General features: G+C 40.9%; 2 protein-coding genes across 2 annotated transcripts in view; one reads left to right on the forward strand and one right to left on the reverse strand.

The window, feature by feature from the left end:
• Window positions 1-271: 271 nt before the first annotated feature.
• On the reverse strand, window positions 272-2779 carry snai2 (snail family zinc finger 2). Its single transcript, XM_048253403.1, has 3 exons — window positions 2571-2779; window positions 1742-2263; window positions 272-1247 (listed from the first exon to the last, which is right to left on the reverse strand). The coding sequence occupies exons 1-3, from the start codon at window positions 2647-2649 to the stop codon at window positions 1066-1068; spliced, it is 783 nt and encodes a 260-aa protein (XP_048109360.1). The 5' UTR covers window positions 2650-2779; the 3' UTR covers window positions 272-1065.
• Window positions 2780-11834: 9055 nt separating this feature from the next.
• Window positions 11835-15169, forward strand: part of sntg1 (syntrophin, gamma 1) — a 28904-nt gene continuing 25569 nt past the window's right edge. Inside the window, exon 1 of the mRNA XM_048264626.1 lies at window positions 11835-12324. The gene's annotated coding sequence lies outside the window, so the exon portion shown is untranslated. The remainder of the gene's footprint in view (window positions 12325-15169) is intronic.

A 15169-nucleotide genomic window follows, 5' to 3' on the forward strand; every position in this document is an offset into this window, starting at 1 on the left:
CATGGACAGATGAGACAGTGCAGTTAATGAATAGCACTTATTAGCAGTGGGCTAATTTTGTAGGATACTCTTATTAACATAACACTTTGGGTTCCCATAGGCATGTTAATGCTGAGCAGTGTGTCAATCTCCCTAGATGAACTGTGAATTACTAGGGATTAATTAAATTCTGACGATGAGTGGACTGGACATGACTTAGCCTAATGGCTAAACTATCATTAACCCTTTTTCTTTTAAATAGGTGTAATGAAATTCACATTCAAGGACATTCTTTCATTTTATTTAAAAAGTGTAAAAAAAGAACAGTTCTGACATTCATTCATTCATTCATTCATTCATTCATTCATTCTTTTAAAAAATGCACACCATCAAGATACAATCACTTCAGTCACACATACATTCAATATATATATTTATAAAATACAATAGCAAAAAATGTTTATAAAAACATAAGAAACACCAAATCATTGTAAGGCACTTATCAAAAAGTATTGCAATTTGAGTGCTGGTAAACAGCTGTTGTCTCACTATTGTGCAACAGATGAAATACTTGAAGTACAACAGGAAATGTAGCACTTCTTCCCAATGTAGTAATGGCTTCAGCTATTCCTAACAAAAGGCACCAGTTCTTTCATTTGTTAAACCATAAACCATGTGGAATGTTTTCTCAATTAAATACAATGGTGACCACACCAGAAACCTATCCCATAAGGCAGCTTGGCTTTGGAATAAAACATTTAGTCAGGGCTTACATTACAAAACCCTCTCAGCCTACCAAGAGTTCATTTACAGTATACTGGAGGCAGAAGCCCAACACTGATTGCCACAGCAAGAATACTGTTCAGATGAAAGCATGTGAAAAGACACTTGATATCGCAAGTGTAAACTCCAGTTCCGTTACACTGAATTGTAGCAGACATTCTGAGGCAACAACAACAACAACAACAAAATATTTCAGCATAAGCATACGTATGCAGTGTTCAATAAGGCCTCCAGATCACCTTTGAGACTTGACAGTGACACTGAAATCTGGCATTGAAGGCTTTGGTGGGGCAGTAGTCCAGCTCAGTGTGCTACACAACAGCCAGATTCCTCATGCTTGTGCAGAAGAGACATTCTGGAGAAGGTTTTGGAACAGTTTTTGCACTGGTATTTTTTCACATCCGAGTGGGTCTGGAGGTGAGCCCTGAGGTTGGACCTGTCGGCGAAGGCCCTGCTACAGTGTGGGCAGGAAAAGGGCTTCTCGCCTGGGGAGAGGAGGGGATGAAGCAGAACAGGTCAGCATTCAGACGCCACCAAGAAACACTGCCAGAGTGAGGCAAACACAAGTATACAACCAAGGCCTTCCAAGTGACGTAGCTTAGCTATGAGTGTGGGCTGTTTTACACAAAGGCCAGATCAAAGAGGTTACACTAACTGGGTCAACTCAGAGAGGACAGGTGGATCAGGACACCATCCATGACTTCCACTTTGAAAGAAGGGACTTACTTCATATGTTAATTACAGAGGTATGAGCATAAAATAATTGCACAGCATTCATACCAACTGTTTTGCACCACTACAAACTTTTTTACAAACTAAGTCAATTCTCTGAACAACAGATTTATAGCCTGCTAACTATGTTCATCAACATGCACATGCAGTGCTTATACTTGAGTGATGGAATGTAATTCAGATTCAGCCTTTGGCAAAGTTTGGGTCATTACATACAACCTTAATGCTCAATGAAAAAAATGCTCACCTGTATGTGTTCGAATATGCCCCTGAAGCAACCATGGTCTAGAGAAAGCTTTCCCACATATCTTGCAGACACAAGGCAGCGTATGAGTTCTGATGTGCATCTTTAAAGCTCCAAGACTGACGTACTCCTTCTCGCAATATTTACAGCTAAAAGATTTCCTCGTTTGAGCGTCGCAGTGTAGTTGCTTGTGCTTCATCAACCCGGAGTACGTGGAGTACGACTTGCTACACAAACTGCATTGAAACTTTTCAGCCTCCACGGCGAGAGGGTCCGTGAGCTTAGTGAGCATGCGATCATCGTCATCGCTTCTGGGGCTCTCCGAACCGCTGTGGTCTTTGGAGGACGTGTCTGAGAGCGAGGATGGGTATCCTGACACAGGCGATAGGTCACTTGGGAGCGGAGAGAGTGGCAAATTGCTCGTAGTCCATACCGTGATAGGGTTATATGCCACAGAGCTAAGGATCTCCGGTTGAGGGATGAGCGGCATTGGATGACTTTTGTAAAGGCATGGTGAAATAAATACTGAAAGAGAACAGACAAAAAGAAAAGAGAAAACTTAGATAAAAAAAACCGAGGGAAAGTATGAAAGAAATCCATCAGGCTAAACTGAACTATTGAATTAGAGGCAAACTATTTCGGCCAAGCAATTTCATGGGTGGTCCTAAGGAACCATCCAAGCTTGAACTTTCAAGGCTGCTCTGACTCGCGGGCCATAAAATAAATAGGCTAATTTAGCCATTTCATATCGATAAAGATATTAGTCAAATGGTTTTTAAATATGCAATAAACACGTTATTATTATAAACAAAACACCTTTGCGTAAACTTACCTGTTGGACCTTCAAGTTCACTGTAATTCGGCTTCTTAGATGAGTTGAAGTGTTTCTTTACAAGGAATGAGCGTGGCATCTTGTAAATATTTTAAGCGTTCCCAAAAAATACTGCAGATAAACGTAACGGTCCTCACATAGATTGACAAATTAGGGAGGTGGTAGTCCTTAATGCATATTCCACTGGAAAGTCACTCCATAGCACTGAGCAGTTTGAACAGTCCAACTCCGGGGTAAAGACAAGTAAATACCCCCAATCAGGTGCAGGGGGAGTGGTTACATATCCGTCATTTACAGAGTCGCTCCTGACTCCAATAAGAACTTTGGGTTTTATTCACAACCCTGGTATAGGCGGAGTCGTTGCGATCCTCGGACCAGACAGGTGTTTTGAAAGGCATGGCTATGTATGACAGATTGAATAAAGTAGGGCCGATGTGACAGCAACAAGGAGTGCAGAAGCATCCTCGCTTTAAACGACCCTATAGTTAAAGATGAATGTCCCGTTATAGTCATACTAAGGAAAGGGAAGGCCTACACTTAGAATGGGCATGTAGGCTAACTTAATCTATGGCTCTTCAGAATGCTGCAGAAAGTTCCATTTAGCCAACATAAACGAACCTTACCAACGTGCGGAGGCCCGAAACTTCTGTGGCCTATAATGATTGCTGCAAAAATAAAACAAGGTGACAGTTATTTATCCGATTACATGTCTAATTCAACGAAGTGATTGAGAAAAACAATTTTATTTAATGAAATGACACGGCATTATTTAGCCTACCAGTTTAAAAGGGATTACTCTGACATCTCAGATATAGGCCTAAGATAGAATAATCATTCTCCCTTTAGCTGAAAATCAAAATCTGTAAAAGGTTGATATAGCGATGTCAAACCCTAAACTGCAGTAGACCAACGTGGCTTATCGAAGTGTTATTGCAAGAGATCTAGCCCTACATCTTAACGAATGACGCGAGCAATCTGAGTAGGCCCTATACTCTTCGTGTTAGCTCTTTGATATTTTAGATAATAGATAAGGCTCTATTAGATAAGGCTCTCCTCTCTCTGAACTGACACAAGTGAAATCACCAATGGCTTTTCAAGGACACTTGTATCAACAATTGAATGAACGCTCCCTTCTTTTTAGAAGCATGGGCTGTTCCACATCGCCCTCCAGTGTTGAGAAGATTACCTGCAGCAGGACTATAATAAGTTCGAAGTTGATTACAGATGTCAATATGGGCCACACTGTTTAGAAGGTTTTTGTTGGCTACACAGTAGGTTATATTCATATTGATTTGTCCCTAATATCTTGCAAAACCTTTTCATATAAGAGAAGATGCCCTTGGAAATAAGTCTTTCTTTCTCCTTATACCTTTTGACATGTGAGAAACCCATAACAGTTATACTGAAGGCCATTGTAGGTAGGCAGAATGGCTGAAGGCAGTTATATAACAAAGATACAGTTACGTTATTTCTTCCTCAGTTGCGGGACTAGTTAGGCTCACATGTACATAATGGATGACAGTGTGGGTGCGGCATAGATTCACTGGGGTATCTCAGGACTTCCCACATTTTAGACTCCTGCTAGAAAGACTAGCAATGCTTCTCTTCAACTGACCACCATGACTGCAATAAAATGGATTAAACACTTTTTGGCTTCTCGTGTTTAGATCCTCTGGCTGTGCGATCAGTGTTGAAAAAAAAAAATCCTGGTGTTTGTACCCAGTTGTGGCTTTGTCAATGTGAAACACGCGTAGTGACTCGGACCAAGCCATAAACAAAGCCAGTTGAGCCAGTTCAGAGTCAGTTGAGCTGAAATATCAACAGCTTATGTAAAACTAAAATCAAATCGCAGACTGCATCTTTAAGCTGAAGGCCTAAAAGATAAATGGCTGTCAGTTTCTTCTAATTATATTTTCCACCCACACTGCTAGATTATTGTATAAGTATGTATACTCTTTTGATCCCGTGAGGGAAATTTGGTCTCTGCATTTATCCCAATCCATGAATTAGTGAAACACACTCAGCACACAGTGAACACACAGTGAGATGAAGCACACACTAATCCCAGCGCAGTGAGCTGCCTGCAACAACAGCGGCGCTCAGGGAGCAGTGAGGGGTTAGGTGCCTTGCTCAAGGGCACTTCAGCCGTGCCTACTGGTCGGGGTTCAAACCGGCAACCCTCCGGTTACAAGTCCGAAGTGCTAACCAGTAGGCCACGGCTGACCAAATATTATTATTGACGAGTTTATTTTTGATTTGATATACTGAAATAATTATAATAATAAAAACCTTTGCCATTATTAAAACATATTTCTTGTTATTGCGCCTAGTAGATATTACAAATGATTTGAACTGAGAATGCTCAGTATGGACGAAATGAAAGTAAACAGCAGGTTTCCAGTGACTTAAATAGTTTTTAATATAAAGATCACAAGCGAGGATTGTTATTCACCGATGAATTAAAGAGAGATTTTTAACAATTCTTTGCAGAACAAATGTATGAATTATGAACCTTGTTGGAACAAGTCACCGTTATGAATTTTGCATGATGTCTATATGTACAGTATGTAGATAATAGAGAGAAACATCTACAGTGTGTTGTATGTGAAAGACTTGCTCCTGAGACACTGTGCTACCAGGATAGAGTTTGACCTAGACAGGAGTGTTGTACAAAATGGATGGCCCATGGGACGTGTCTCTTCTCACTATGTTCACACCCCAGACAGCCGGGGACATCTGGCCCTGGGTAGCACAAGATACAGGAGCAACTCAGAGAGCGATGAGAGGACAGGTCTGTCATCCAGGATAGCACTGCGTTTGCTGGGCCTTAGAGGAGCCTGGTCCTGCTTTATTGTGCGTGTGTGTGTGTGTGTGTGTGTGTGTATGTGTGTGTGTGTGAGAGAGAGAGATAGTGCACACGTTTAGACAGACTTTATACCATGGCTCATTGAATGATAGCATTTCTGTGATTAGTTCTATTTTTGTACTCACTCAGGGCGCACCATTGTGTAACATAAATTGTTGCTTGCCACTGCAGAAACAGAGAGAATAGGGCCCCCGACGAGGGACTTTTCTGTGATCTCAAAACACTTTCTAATTTGTGAAATCTGAAATTGGATTTGCTCATGACTTGGGAAAATGTCACTCATTTCCACATTATACACGACGAGTAGACTTTATAGGCTCTATGGGCGCCTGTAAACCAAAGCAATTTCTTGTGTTACTGTATCCTGGCTTTTCCTGTTAATAACACAAAGTCAAGCTGACAGTCCAAAGTCTAATTATGACTCATTTTCAATGCATGTGCTACACAGACACACACCCTGCTGTCTCCACCAGCCTGAACAATGCACTGCATATGTGCAGTAAAGAGGCTGGTGCAACAATAAGCATCACTATGACTGCTTTAAGGAAGAATACTGCATTTTTGTCATCTCCACCCACGGGAAACTCTTGCAGATGCGTCATTCCTTGTGGCATCAGCAGCCATCTTTTGAATCTTGAGTGTGGGCAGGAGTTATCTGAAAAGTAATGATTCTGTTGCGTGATTAAATACAATGAAACATTCCACTCAAAAAGGCTGTTCTAGGTCATGGAATAGACCAGATAGTCTACTGAGGTAGATCTGTGCTGCTGGAAATTCAGCTGCTGCTGCTGTGATTCTAATGTGCCCAATATTTCATTTCAGCAATTCCATATGTCAATGAATTGTGATATTTTTTTCCTGAACATTGAAAGCAGAGCTGTTCTGACCAAAATAAACTTAAAATGGAATCATCATTGTTGGATCATGCCAAACAATGGCAAGTCCTGTTAATTACCCTGTCAAACAGAGCTTATCCGGTATGAAGAAGAGACTGCAGGTGAACTTCCCTGCAAACAAAGAGATACTCGTCTGGTGGCACTTTGAACAGTTTAATTGGCTCAGACTCAGCAAATCATTTTAATCTCATTCTAGCTTGAAACTTGAAATGTGTTAATTGTGGACTTGTTTTCTTATCTGCAAAACCTAATTACTGACAGGGAACCATATGCTTTGTTCCTTTGTAAATAAGGAATGTCAAGGCCATTTATTTTCTGTGGACAGTAAGGTGGAAAATTATTTTCATCTTTTCTATGTCAGTATTATTGAATAAGAGGGGGTCTTTTCAGATATTGTCAAAAATGTTTATCACTTAATTGTCAGTGGAGGTCTGCTTTTCAGGGACTAGTTTCGCTGACTCATCATGCTACAAATTGTGGAAAATGGATTATTTGTAGAATGCTAAAATGTCTTGTTATTGAATTTGATTGACAGTGATGAATCATGGGAGGACAGCTTGATGGATTTCTGATTACCGCAGTAGAAATATGACGGAACAACCTGATAGTATATTCTAACACACAGACTGACAACACTGCAAGTCAGCAATTCAGACCGCCTATATGAAAACCACTAAGGTAAGCATCAGCACGAGTATCATATAATAAAAAATATATTTAGGAATGCACAATCAATTCATCATATCAGCACTTTAGGGCTAGAGGCTTGACACAACCGGCAAAGGCAGCGGCTGTAAAATTAGGTACAAAAATATCTGCAGTGCAATTAAATTTGACATTCATGGTAATATGTGTGGGTTTTACAAAAAGAAAAGTCCATTTGACTAGGTCCTAAATGTCTATGTAACCAGAAGATGGGACATTTTAAGACAGTGGGTCACTAATGGATTAGGCATGATGACTGATGAAATAATAAAATGTCTTTTTGACCATCTTCAGGGTCACATTTCTTGGCACCTGTGATAAAGATAAGAAAAAGAGGTATTAAAAAGAACAATTATTTTTTCGTTTTAGTTTCACAATAAAAACAATGAGAAAAATGCCAACCGTGAAGGACAGCAAATTTATTCAGAGAAGAAACAAATAATAAAAAATAGTTTTTAACAAAAAAACACCTGCCACAATTATTGGCAACACTTGAAAAACATTTTTAATTTATATTCAACTTTTTTAAGGCAATCAGTGTGGCTGTAATCCATGATTTCTGCCATGATCCATGATGTCACACAAAGGTCAGTTGCCCTAGTCATTCTTCAACATGAGACATACAAGAGAATACACAATTCAAATGAGGGGAAAGAATATTGACCTTGGTAAGCCAAGAAGTGGGCATAAAAACAGGTACAGTATACTTGCCTGATTTACAGTTAAAACAATAATTAAGAAGGTCCAATCAAATGGAACTGTTTCTAACTTGCCTGGAAAAGGACCCATGTTCATCTTGCCTCTATGCAGGAGAATAGTAGAGAGGCAAAAAATCCATGAGGTCCGTAGGAAAAGCCCAGGAAAAAGCAGAAACGTCGGTCACCAAGTCTAAAAAGCACCAGAAGTGAACTCCATGCTAACAGATTATTTAAAAGGCATGCCAGAGAGAGAAAAAAAACCCACTTCTTGTCACTTAACTAAAAAATATAAATGGTAGGAGTTGGTAAATGCAACTGGGACATTTCCCGGAACCATATACTATGGTCAGATTAAAAGAAAATGTATCTTTTTGCCAACAAAGGTGGGTTTGGCGTACATAAGAATGACAAGACTTAAAAGTACCCCACGAAGTATGACTATGGTGGGTGGGTGGGGTCATGAACTAGCCTAGAAATCTAGACGCACCCTAGCGGCAGCAAATTAATTTGCTCAGCCTGTACGTCTAGTATCAAACCATAGGGATTTCTATTGGCTGACGCCGTGGACGTCATCCAATCACAGCGCTCTATTTTGTTAGAGAGTCTTAAGGCGGGCTTAACAGGATAACAACAGTCCTGCGACAGTGAACAACAAGGAAGGTGGCTATGGCGAACGAAGAGCGGTTGTTTGAATCGGCGTTGGCGTCAACTTTGGAGGAGTTGGACTTGTGCTTTTCTTTGAAAGTTGAGCAACACAATGCACTTAAGTCATTCCTTTCGAGAAGGATGTATTTGCCGTTTTGCCGACCGGATAATGGATATGGTCGTGAAGCTGGGCCTATTGCATGCCTAGGCAGTTTGAAAGACAATTCTCTGCCCGCCCCTTGGATTAAGCAAGGTGAATGGTTCGATTCCAGACTATACATTTAAATGATATAGGATGGCCCGCCAGGCTAGTCATGAACTACATGAACAATACATTATACATCCGAATCTGGATGGCTCTGCCAAGACACTAAAAGTGGGTCATGAATGGATCATCCAGCATGTCAGTGATCCAAAAGATCATTACGGAACATAGAATAAAGTTTCTGCCATGGTTATCTCAGTTCCCTGATCTGAACACCAACCAATGGGCTGATCTAAGGGGAGAATGCACAGGAGAGGACTCGGGGAGATCCGGAAGAATTGGGGAGATCTGGAGATTCTGCAAAGAGGAATGCTCTCAATCCTTTATGAGATGTTATAGGAGAAAACTATGAGCTTTTCTATTGGCAAAGGAAGACTTAACAAATAATTGAATACAGGGGTGCCAATAATTGTGGAAGATGACGTTGGGGGCTTAAAAAAAATTAAAAAAACTAACACCTGCTGGCAGATGTTGCATTTGGGTGAACCATCAGGATTATATTACCAAGTGATCTGCTATATAGTGCCACACAATACCTTAAGATACCTTTAATGTCGGTCCTTCAATGTCTGCAGTAAGCTCCTCAGGATGTTTTACCAGTCTGTTGTTGCCAGCGTCCTCTTCTATGCTGTGGTATGCTGGGGAGGAAGCACAAAGAAGAAGGATGCTGGGCGACTAGACAGGCTAGTAAGGAAAGCTGGCTCTGTAGTGGGAGCTGAACTGGAGTGCATCACTTTAATATCAGATAAAAGGACCCTGAGCAAACTGATCAACATCTTGGACAATGAATGTCATCCACTCCACAGCACTATTATAAAGCAAAAGAGCCTGATTAGCTGGAGACTTCGCTCACTGCCATGCACAACTGAGAGGCTGAAGAAGTCATTTGTCCCCAGGGCCATTGAACTGTTCAATGCTTCACTTAAGGGAAGAGGAGAGATAGACTTCTCTGCATAGTCTCTCTGCCTCTCCACCCTCTCCATGTTTGAGTACTGACTGCCCACTACTGTTTTACTACTGTTTTACTACTGTCCACAGCCTAATCAATGTCTTACTACTGTTTTACTGCTACACTGTTTTTCATGCTATATTAGCACACATGACCAATGGCTTCTGCTACAATACTGAATGGCTGTAATATTACCTCAACCTATTCTTGCACTGACATAGTTTTTACATAGTTTTTATATTACCTTGTCTACATTATACATTACTCTCTTATTTGTCCATATTATTTATGCTGGTCTCTAGACCTTATTCTTGCACTGTTAGACTACTGTTGGACTGTTTTTTGCACCTTCACCATGAAACTCACTCTCTTGAGCACCTTACCATGCACACAGAACTACAGGCCAGTCCCGGCCCTGTCACTGAAGCGTCTCATGCTTGATCATCCTCAAGCACACTGTGGATTTTTTAAATTTAATTTATATAGTATATTTAGTATTTAGTTTTGTTAGGTTTTCTTATCTTCTACTGTCTCTATTGTACAGTGGAATTTTATTATGTGTATATACTTACATTTACCCTTTCTGCTGTAAGTGCATTTTGTGTGTGATGTCTGTTTGCTACCGAGACCTTGAATTTCCCCTTGGGGATCAATAAAGTATCTATCTATCTATCTATCTATCTATCTATCTATCTATCTATCTATCTATCTATCTATCTATCTATCTATCTATCTATCTCCTGGTCCTTGAACAGCACTGCAAGCATATGATTTTTACCAACCACACAATACCCCTGAATACCCTTCAATTCCACTACATTTTTAATTGAATTCTTTTTTTATTTAATTTATACAGTGGGTGACTAGCAGGAGTGGTAGCTGAAGAACATTTGTTTTTTGTCTGAACAGTACAGTATCCTAGTTCATGAAACCTTTTTGTCTCTTTCAGGCTATGTAAATTGGCCTTAAGTGCATGCAACTAACACTAATAAAATCAATATGAGGAATGGCCACTATTGACCTAAATGGCCTTGAGGTGGAAGAGCAAAATCCATCTTATTGCATTACTTTACCCATTGCTCTTACAGAAAAACCAATGTAGCACAGAGAGAGGCTTTCCAAAATGTGCTCTGTGACTGTCACTTGCTTGAAGGTTAACTATAAGAACTGATGCTAACTACTGCATAACATATTTTCCCCAGCAAAATACAGTGATGATACATGAAAAGGATGCATGCTATAATATTGTTTCATGTCGACCTCAACAGAATGCAATAATGTAGTGGATGAAAACAAAGTGCAATCGTCTCTCTATTTGATTAAGCCATCAATATGATGCTCAGTACCAAGGAAACCTCTCAACAAACAACTCACTTGCTTTGAATTTGTGTACTCATGTAATTCCCACCCCAGAGGTATATTCTATTCACTTAGAAATTATCTTTGTGTTCAGATCAGTGACCGCACACAGTCACACTCCAACTCCACACAATGGCAAGAATACAAGAATAATTGACATATGTGTGCAGCTTACATAACTTTCAACACTGCTTTGAGTACAGCATCTCTTCAAAAATGAATTCACACAAATCTCAATTAAATGCACAGTGAACAATAAATGGAGCAGGAAGCAGATGAATTCATCCATTTGTTGTGTGTTTAAATACTTTAAAAAGTTACCTGACCATCTCAGAGCAGGATCAGACAAAGTCCATCTGTCCTTTGGCCACATGTATGGACATCTGCCTGTACAAGTATGGGATCATTAGGCTTAATTATTTAGTATAAATGAGAGAAAGTGTTACAATTACTAAGTAAATCACATCTTACTGCTCTTCTAAGGGCATATACAGTATGGATACAGTATGGGTACAGTATGGGTGGGTGGGTCAATTGTTTCCCTGTCAGCTGGTCACACTGATGTGTAGGCTGGTACATGTATATGGTTCATCATCATTATCCAGATCTGGACAAAACTTCCCCAGTCTGCTCTAGCTAGAAACTATTGCCATGGCAGCAAGGTCCAAATCACTTGTTTTAAATATGCAAATCGGCTGATGTTGTGGCATGCTATTAATCATATTTGCATGATTCCCATCTTCATCACAGAAAGCTTCAGAACAGCCCCTGTGTGGCACGTGGATTCATTTAGGGCTACCACATTATGTTGCAGTGCAATTCATGCAGATAATTGCCTGTAAAGCCAGCCGTTGGGACACTTCTCTCCATGCCCTCTCCGTGCCCGCGCGGTGTTTTATTTCCACGCAAGGCTCACATACATTCTGAGAGTCTGGTCACGGGCAGAACAGAGAGGGTTGGTTGAACAAATGTGCTACTGAGCAGTTGACAAAGCAAGGGAAAGCGTTTGCCATTCAGACAGGCATTTAACCACCACAGAGTAGACAGCGACCGGACAGCGACCGATCAGGGAGAGCGAAGATGTGAAGATGCATGCCGCATGGTTTGCGGAGGATGTTGATGGATGGGGATAACATAGTATCGTCTCTGTCGAGGGAATACATCACAAGGACATGTTTAAGGTGTCGATGTGGAATATCTGACCATTTTCGTGGTATGACGGCTTGCAGTGCTTGCTGGGTGGTTGTGATTGGATCTGCTTTGAATTTGCAGATGTCTGTCTGAAAGATAAACTGTTGGCTTTCGATTATGATTGATGAAAGGATCAGAGTGAAACCGATATCAAATTACCACCTGTTACCAGAAAATCAGGTAAGCTTCAATTCACGTCACTCTCCTTTTTTTTTTGTATCTTAATTACTGTTTGTTCTTGTTCTTCGGGAGGCTATCTGTGCAGTTTGATGTTTGAAAAACGATATGCGTAGCTTTAAGCACCATGCATTGTATGACACATTAGATAAGAATGTTATCAGTTATTATTAGCCTATCATTAGATAATCATATGAGGAAGAGCATCCTATTATATCATCTTGATGTGGCGATCTGTACCAGAATTGACTTATAACTAACCAGGAGTATGGACGGATTCTAGGTATATTGCAAAAATACAAGTATATAGCAGAATTCTTTACTCTCCGCAATGCTACAGAAGTCTGGGGTTATTTGGCCAAGCCTCTCATCTCGCTGGGATATAGGCAACCGCTTTTTTCTTTTACGTTGGAGGAGAACTGTCTGTCTGTGACTCCACTCAAGCAACATGGGCTAATGATGCCACGTGAACGAATGTTTAAGATTTCTTGTCGGCATCGAGCCCAAGCACATCTGCATCGTTTTACTAAATGTCCATTAAACCAATGTGCACAAGCCCAGCCCGCCCTATACCCAATTTAGAGCACTAGTCACCTAACTGAAGCAGGGCCCTTCTGGTTTCCAGGAAGTCTGTTCACATCTTAGTAGTTCTGGCACTAGGTTTGATCAGCATAATTTGATTGGCATATCATTTTTGTCTTGACAACGTTTTACAACGTGCTACTGCGTTGATCTTTGACTATATGTTAAGGTTTTTAAGTTGTTTAGGTTGCATAGGCTATAGCCTACCATCTATGGGGCTGTGCCAAATTCCTTCACTGGCAGACTTTAACACAACTGTCAAGGGTGCTTCCCCTTAATAACATACCATGCATGCTCTAGAAGTGTGAAACAAGACTCCAGAAACCATACTAAAGAAGTGATATTCCCATAGAGTTTCTGCCATAGTTCTCTCATGGGTAGGTTTACAGCCACATGAGCGATAGAACACTAAATTACAGCAGCAGTAGAGCAGATGTGTCCTCCATCAGCTCTCATGCAGGACTAGATTAGAGTGGTTTACACACACACACACACACACACACACACACACACACACACACACACACACACACACACACACACACACACACACACACACTATCACTCTCTTACTCTCTCGCTCTATGCCTCTCTAGCTCTTAGATTGATTCAAAACAATCACAACTAAATATTTTTAAATGTTAAAATTCATCAAGCAGGTGTTGCTTGAATGAAGGTCAAAGCTGGACTACATTAGAATTTAATGCATGACTTCTGGTAATGTATCAGCATAATTCTAAAGCAGAGATATTTTGAGGCATGTGCATGACTCACATCCCTGTGTGTGTGTGTGTGTGTGTGTGTGTGTGTGTGTGTGTGTGTGTGTGTGTGTGTGTGTGTGTGTGTGAGGGTCTTTTAACTGAGAGAACAGGCTGTGAGTTTGTGCAGCAAAGTACTTTGAAAACATTCAATGCGCTCTTCATAAGGAAAAAAAGAAGGAAAAAAGGAAAATGTGTTTTTTCACCCTTCATGCAAAGTTAATTTTGTACCAATCATTATCTTAGTTCTGAGGTGTTTGGTCAAGGGTTCTTTCCCATTCCAGAGAATTCTGGTCAATAGTGGGCTTACTGACCATACTTATTTGTCAACGGGTAATTGACACTGTGGCACCTGTGGCTCAGTAAAGTAGAGCCTGTCAGAAGAGCCTGTTAGAAATTATTTTCCACAGATACTGACAGGAGCATAGCCTTTGTGTGGTTTTGTAGTTATCTTACATGGTTTCTACACACAGCGTGCCTTTTATTTGCAGGCCATAATTGCCAGGAAAATTGTTTGAGGACTAACAAGACAATCAGTTTCTGATGGAATGAAATGCCAAGATATATCCTGCATTCAGCAGTCACTGCGGATTCCTTTTGAGTATACCTGCATTTAGCAGACTGCAGATTCTTTGTGAGTGTATGCATACCTGCATTGTCAATTACACTGCTACTACAGCTTAAACATTTGAAATTGTATGATTTTATATGTGGGTGTAGCGTATCAGTTGCAAAGAAATTCACAAGCAAATCTCTCCTATCACTGTCACTGCACTTAAGCGTATTCTGAGTTGTGGCTTTGATATGACACAGCAGTTGAATGTAGATGTTTCTGATGAAATAAAGCTACTCTCTTGCATCTTCCTTGGTTCACAGGAGACTCTGTACACTGATTTGCACAGTGGGGTTTGAGACATGAAACAGTGAGTCAGTTAGCACCAGTGGCAAGGCTGTCTGATCTAGTACAGATCTCATTTCTTTTGGGACAAAAAGACTGTTGACATGTCAATGACATTTTTATTTACTCAGATTCCCCTAGCTCCGCCCCCCACCGCCTTTGTCCTCACGTGACACAAATCATCCCTGCTGCTGGCCAAGTGACAAACATCACTGGCACAGAGTGAGATCTGTGGATAAGGTCAGGTGACCAGGGCGTCGAGTGGAGAACGAGCTTGGTATTATTCCTGCCCACCCCCTGCCCCTCTCCCATGCCACCCCCTCTGGCACCCTTGATCCCCCAACCCCCCAGCTGCAGTGACACCGCTGCTGTTTTGTGCATTGAATAGTAATACATCAGGCCGTTCACATGCACAGAGACCAGGAAGCAGGACAGAGAAAATCACTGGGGCATGTTGCACTATTACACTTACTATTCAAGATAAGGCCAGATGGTGTGTGTGTGTGTGTGTGTGTGTGTGTGTGTGTGTGTGTGTGTGTGTGTGTGTGTGTGTGTGTGTGTGTGTGTGTTTGGGTGGGTAGGGGTTTGTACATCTAAATGTAGAAATTGC

This window comes from Alosa alosa, chromosome 1 (assembly GCF_017589495.1).
Source record: "Alosa alosa isolate M-15738 ecotype Scorff River chromosome 1, AALO_Geno_1.1, whole genome shotgun sequence".
Taxonomy (NCBI): Eukaryota; Metazoa; Chordata; class Actinopteri; order Clupeiformes; family Clupeidae; genus Alosa; species Alosa alosa.